This window comes from Paralichthys olivaceus, chromosome 4 (genome assembly GCF_024713975.1).
Source record: "Paralichthys olivaceus isolate ysfri-2021 chromosome 4, ASM2471397v2, whole genome shotgun sequence".
In the NCBI taxonomy this organism is placed as follows: Eukaryota; Metazoa; Chordata; class Actinopteri; order Pleuronectiformes; family Paralichthyidae; genus Paralichthys; species Paralichthys olivaceus.
Window position 1 is genome coordinate 17,198,435 of NC_091096.1, and position 6,706 is coordinate 17,205,140.

The 6,706-nt window shown below is 41.7% G+C and overlaps 1 protein-coding gene across 2 annotated transcripts; it reads right to left on the reverse strand.

The window, feature by feature from the left end:
- Positions 1-3,686: 3,686 nt before the first annotated feature.
- On the reverse strand, positions 3,687-6,436 carry ido1 (indoleamine 2,3-dioxygenase 1). 2 transcript variants are annotated; one of them, XM_020093693.2, is made up of 10 exons: positions 6,207-6,436; positions 5,546-5,641; positions 5,342-5,461; positions 5,146-5,264; positions 5,022-5,036; positions 4,834-4,933; positions 4,626-4,743; positions 4,492-4,543; positions 4,269-4,417; positions 3,687-4,188 (listed from the first exon to the last, which is right to left on the reverse strand). In XM_020093693.2, exons 1-10 carry the CDS (start codon positions 6,297-6,299, stop codon positions 3,794-3,796), a joined length of 1,257 nt encoding a protein of 418 aa, XP_019949252.1. In that variant the 5' UTR covers positions 6,300-6,436; the 3' UTR covers positions 3,687-3,793. The 2 variants fall into 2 exon arrangements, with proteins under 2 accessions (XP_019949252.1, XP_069379182.1); XM_069523081.1 differs by having other exon boundaries at positions 5,546-5,637; positions 6,207-6,346.
- Positions 6,437-6,706: the final 270 nt, after the last annotated feature.

Here is a 6,706-nt window from a genome sequence, read left to right on the forward strand (position 1 = left end):
TCGAAGTAGCTCATGTGTGGTTTTTCGGGCTCTTGTTCGGCTGCTGGTTCAGAGAAAAAACATACCATTGAAATTTGTGGCGTCTGGGCTTTCATATGATATCGCGTGTTGTTAGCATGAAGTAGCATGATCATCAGTACCTAATTTTTGGAGATGTACAGTTTTGACATGCTGATTGCCGTGTTGTTGTAACTGTGTTTTGTTTGGTCGAAAATGGTCATGGGCGTTTAGCCAAGTTTCTATCTATTTGAATGAGGTATATAGCAAGTATATTTTGACAAAGTTTGATTTCGTATAAGTTAATGCGTTGTGTTTCGTCGGTGTGTTTAATGTCCAGAGGGGCGTCTGCACATTTCTGGATTAGAGAGACTTACTTGCCAACCCCCGTCCTCTTTTCCACCCTCAAACTAAAAGTGTTCCTTGTGAATATCAAGCTTTTTATGGCCTTCAAAGTGTATTATATAAGAAATAAGATAGCAAACCAAAGTACATTTCAGACTATAGATGACAGACATCTAAAGGCAACTTTTAAACATGGTGGTGAGCCTACAAGGATACATAGACGTCACATTTAACACAATTTAAATGAGGGTGTGTCAAAAACAGAACAGTAAGTGAATGATGAAGCCGCCTTTGCCTTCTGGGAGTGTGCACATAGATGTTTCACAAAGATAGTGAGGTCAAGATGAATGGAAAATAGGAAAGAAGACGCCCACTCACCTACTATATTGCACATACTGCCCATAATTCCCAGCTACGCCCGTCAAGTGCACACCAAAGACAATCAAGTCCTCCTTGCTGCCAATGAAACTGTTCATTTGCAGGGTGAGAACAGGTCTTGGCTTTGCTTGGCTTGAGGTAAGTCGAAGCATCATAAATTCAATTTTGAAATAACAGAATTCAGGATATCCTGTGGTTAACCACCGAGGCACAGACATCCGATTGTCTAACCAAAAGGAGAACCCACGCCTGTAGTGCTGTCGTCACTGATAGATGGAATATGGATGTGTGAATGGATTTTATGAAAACAAGAATGACTCCAGATGCCCTCTGCCGTAAGGAAAATCACTTATTTAACTTGCTGAGTTAATTAAAGATAGCGTTTGCGTGGAAAGTCTGTACTCAAATTCTGCAGAAACCTTTGGTGATTTGGAACATTTAGCTTAGTACATCAATAAAAGCCAATACCTTGTATATTATGATGCATCTCAAACCATTACACAGCACAAATGATTCATTAAAAAATGGGTGTGTGTGGACATATGTTTGTGTCATGACCTGAGCTGAAACCAGCCACTGTTGTGATTCGGGGCGAAACTTAAAAAAGGCTCGACTACACAATGAAGACATCCTTGGAGATGGCCTGTGTTTACCGTAGGGTTGTCAGGGAGTCCTCCACAGTCAGGCAATAAGGAAAGGGATTATTTGTTTTGGCTGTGGAAAAAGGCTCTAATCAGATCACTGACATGTGATCGCTTTTGTTTCTCCACACCACCCAGCTCCCTCCATCTGAGCACAGTTTCTGTTCACCTTTCACCTCCTCGTCTAGGGTCTTCCCGTTTCTGTGTGCAAAACAGTTTGTGAAACAGGTTGTGAAACGTGTCTGAGTGAGCAGTTCGATGCGGTGAGTGAAAGTGTGAATGATTAATATCCCTTTGAATGTATTTGCTGTTCATCAATCACGACAAAATGGATTGAAATGTCTGTCTTCATACACACTCCAAAAATAAACCTTTAACAAATGTCTCACTCACTTGACAGGCCCCAACTTGACAGGCTGCATGCGTAATTTTTTTTTTCTCTCTTTCATTCACTTTTCCATTGTTTTCCCTGCTACCCGGCGTGTGAAAAAAAGGAGTGCGAGATATAGTAGATCGCTCAGGTTGGGGGGAATTGTCAAGTCTAATTGCCACGTCGTCTGCCTTATCTGATCTCGCAAGGCTGTTATTGTAATGAAACACCAGTGGAGATGAGCAAAGAAAGGTGAAGATTACACACAGTGAGTCATTCATAGCACAATCCATCCCTTCTTCGCTCTGGGTTTTCCACACTCCCAGTGCAGAAAGTATAGCGGGGCATGTGAGGGCTGGATGTGGGCCGCCGGAAAGGGTGTTTCAGGAGAGCTGAGGTAACCGCTCTGATAAGTGATGCATCTCTGCCCTGCATTGTGCATTGTGCTTTGACATGACAACCTCATTGTGAGGCAGCAGAAGAGTTGAGAAACAACAGGATGATTATTTTCTGGAAACGTCAAGTTCCAGCCTGTCGATACTTTAACGTGAGGAAGATGTAAGCCGGTGAGGATTTCAATATGTCCTCAAGTGACAATAATTATTAATGAATATGTTATTTCATGAAGTCAGTTTTCAGTCATGCTACTCATTTGGCTTTGACTTAGACAAGGCCTTAATGCACGCTGGTATTACCCTAATTTTTTATTTAGAGGCAAACCCTGTGAGATCTTGAATAATAGTGCTGCCTGTTAGTGCCACGGGTGCAGTCAGTATTTCAGATTTATATTGCCGCCAACAAGGAGGTTGTATTACCTGTTTGTTATTTGTCTGACGGATCGGTTGAAATTAGAACCTTTTAAATTTTAGTGTGGATTCAGTTAAAGAGGCTGATCCACATCTTTTCCACTTTCCTTATTATTGCAAGATTTTTAGACATTATATCAGGAAATAATTTATGGATCATGGTGAAAAAAAATCCAGACAGGATTGTGGAGTAGATATCTTAATGTTTGTACAATTTGTTTGCACATGTTCAAACCACAGACTGTATTTAAAGGACAATGCATCTCCACATACCTTGATCCAGAGATGATGCTGGAGCCGGAGTCTGGAGTGATCAGGGGTTTCAAGCTCCAATGAATACAAACACTCAACCCATCATGAGTCAGTCTCAGCTGTTAGTCATGACATCTACCCCCATTATTATTGCATCAAAACTAATCAAAACCAAACTTAACCCAAAAATTAACAATTGGACAGCATCAGTGTGATGAGAATTACTGAAACGTATTTGATGTGTACTTTGACATTTTAGCTTGGTCCATGTCCCATCTACTAACATAGAGGAGGTGGGTTTATAACAAATACTCCAGCCAGCTGGGGATCTAAATGCTTTGGCGTCACTTTTGGGGAACTGTCTTCATCCATTTTTATATACAGTTTATGTATCAGACGACTTTCTTTTTCCTTTTATTTTCTGTTATTATAAGAGCAAGACAGACGTGTAGTATTTGTTTGGCCCTGGTGGAGTTATATGTCATTCTTGTTTGTTCATTCTCCAAGTTATTATTTTTACTTTTAAACTATCAGTATCCTTTGTGGACGATTAAAGATAAAAGATAAATGCCAGCCACATTTTCAATGTGCAGAAAACAAAGCCTCTTTGTTTTTTCTAAACTAACTAAATGTCTCAATCACTTTCTAAAGGGGCTTCAGTCATGAGTAAAGTTTTTTAATGTTCAAATATACTCTGGATATATTTGTCTTGAACAGATGTTGGATGCACTTTTTGTTCCAGTTCAGTTCAAAGAAGGATTTAGTGGTTGAGTTTAATGGAAAGTAGCAACAATTGAATTATGGTTTGGACTGAATGATGGGTATCGCTCATGTCTATTAAGCTGAGATTTGTCTGTAGACACAACAAAGCTCCATATAAGAAAAGCATCACAAGCCTTTCACTCTCATTCTGCCTTTAATGACACATGAAATGGTGCACTCAGTAAACAGAAGGGATTTGCTGCCTGTTTTAAGTGATGCAGATCTCACTTTGCTGTGTCTCCTCACGTCAGATGCATGTCTTTGTTTGTCTCGGGCAGGAAGACTTCTTTAGTTTGGTCCCTCACAGTTTTTAGGAAGGTCATGATACCGGAGCCGCCGGTGCCCCTCTCCTCCAGCGCTGTGGGTGCTCTGCTGATCATCTCTCCCTCTAAGTCCAATTTCTGCTTACGGAGCTGTCGGGCTCGGGCAGCGGGCACAGTGATGAAGCGGCTGACGACGTTGATGTGGTAGCTGCGCAGAGCCAACAGCTTTGAGACGCAGAGATGAAAGGCCTGGTTTAGACGCTCGCTGGCCTGCTGCTGGACAAAACTCCTCAGAGGCAGTTGCAGAGAGATGTCCTGGATTAGTTGCCTGTGAGCAGGTGGCATGTAGTTCCTCATGCGGGTTAGAAAGGCACCTATAAATCACAGTGAGGCCTTTTATTCGTCTCCAGTATTGATGCAAGGATCAAAAAAACATGAAAAGTAGCCATCATACCACTTTTTTCTTCATGTTTGACTCCCAGAAGTTCATCAAAACAGTGCAGCAAACTGCTCTGTGCAGCACTTCCTCCTGAAAACTCCATCGCTTCTGTCCTGACCCCCTCATAGACCAGGCCCTTTGGCATACTGGGGTTGTCTTTCCATCTAGACACATGTACATATGTTTCAAAAACATGTTCAACTACACAAATAAAGACTAAATTTTAAAATGTCTGTACCCTGACAAGTAGATCCTCATGATGCCATAGAAGACTGAAGGCTCCACATGCACTTAAGAAAAATCACATTGATCAAAAATACTTTGAATATCAATTCATTTTCAATAGACAAAGCTATATGTGTGAGGGAGAACCTTGCATCAATTTGAATGCATCAGTCATATCCTGCATCGACTGGCTCATGTCCTCCAGGGCTCTGGCCACAGCCTCAGTGTCTCTGCACCTGACACCGTTGATCACAGTGGGGATGCTCTGCAACACATATCCAATTACTCTGGCTCAGTTTACTTGATTTATGTCGTTTGTTTTAATTGTGACTTTTATTTTTTAATACATCTTCACCCTCAGTGCAGGAGCTGCCGCCAGCTCCACCAGCAGAGTGACCATGAAGAAGCCTCGGACGCTGTCTCCACCTGGGAGGCTGACCAGCAACTCCAGGTTCCTGTGTGACATGAATAAACACACATTTTACATGCAGCACCTGAATATGATAAATAAAGTGTAGAGGCCGCAAATGAAAATGTACTCACTGCATGTCAAAAGGCCTGAAACAGGAGATGCAAAGTTGTACATGAAACAGAAACAAAGCATATTTATACCGAAAACTTATATGGAACATAAAAAAAGCTACGTGAGGACGATTAATGGCCTCACCCCTCAGGGTCCCTCTTCCTCCAGTTAGCCAGTACTCCATCAGCATGGGTGAGAATTGGGGGAAGTCCCAACCGCTGTGACACCTCCCAGAATGGAACAGCCAGGTTACATGGAAGAACCTTATAGAGATATTTTATAAAAAATTCATAAATAGAAGAACAATAAAGATGATAAAAAGAAAATCTGAAGGCGTTACCTCAACTGTGTCGTTCTCTCCCTCCTGCCAAACGTAGCCCATGGTCATTGCGCTGAGGGTCAGGTGGGCCAGCCTCAACTCTCGGTGTTTCTGTAAAGAGCTGCTGCTCAGCAGCGGCATCTGCACAGAGAGGATCAACATCACTGAACCACAGCTCCACAAACATTTCAAACTGTCCTTGCCTGTTTGATTGTTCCTTCTTACCTTGTGAATATGTGAGCGCAGCTCGTGAGAGAGCAAAAGCTCTGGGACTCGCAGGGCAATATCCATCCATGGCTGGTAGTAAGGTGGGAGCTCTGTCTTTGAATGTGTTGCAGTTGAGTGTTCATCATGAGGGAAAGTTCATCATTGTGACAAAGGGAAATGGAACTCAACAGTGCTCAAATGTGAACTTGTAATTAATGGAAGAATCAGAGATGTTTTACTCTGAATTTTAAGGCTCAAAATTTCACTTAATGTTGTTACATCAACAGTGACCTTGGATTTGAAGAGTTTAAACAAAATGTGGCTGTGAAAACACAACGGTCTTGGGTCGGAATAAAGTTCAATACACAAAACAAGCATGAATAATGCCAAAGCTTTAACTTATCTCGGTCAGCTGATCTAAATCAATACCACCAACCAGAGTTCACCATTTTATAACTACTCACACACAGGGATTTACTTGTGTATTACTCGTTTGATCACCCTATTTGTTACTGTGTCTTCAGTATATAAGAATCAGCCTCATGGAGTTGTTTTAAATGAAAGTCCTGTTTTTAATATCATTCTGACACTACAGTTTCCTGATGGTCAGATATTTAATGGTGACTACACATGGGAAATTATTTTTTAAATTAGAGTAAAGACGACATTTTCCACCTACCAGAGGCTCGGGGAGGATGAAGCCGAGCTCCTCAGACACGTGGTAGGAATCCAGAGAGAAAGGAGCTTTGGATTCTGTTTCTGCAGCAGCCATAGAGAAGAAGTAGCAGAAACCCCCAGACAGCAACAAATCTTCTGACTCTGAATAGTTCAAGAGACCCTAACCTGACTGGACTCTGGCACAAAGTTCCCTTTACAGCTGTTCCGTGGTCATTGCTTACGCAACGTTTATCTTTCTTGATTTACTACAACTGCTGTCGCACAGTTCTAAGTAACTAAGTGGAGGACATCAGTAGCAAAGCCTCCCCTTGTGAAGATAAAGACTTCAACTGTTATAATATTTACACTTTCACGAGCATCCAAGCTGAGTAAATGGTTTACCACATTCACTATATACTGCATTTGACCAGCACCTGTGGATTTACACTGCAGAGTAATTTCTAAATCTTGTGCAGATTACATGGTTGTTATAGTAGATGAGATGCTTTGCATGTTGCAGGG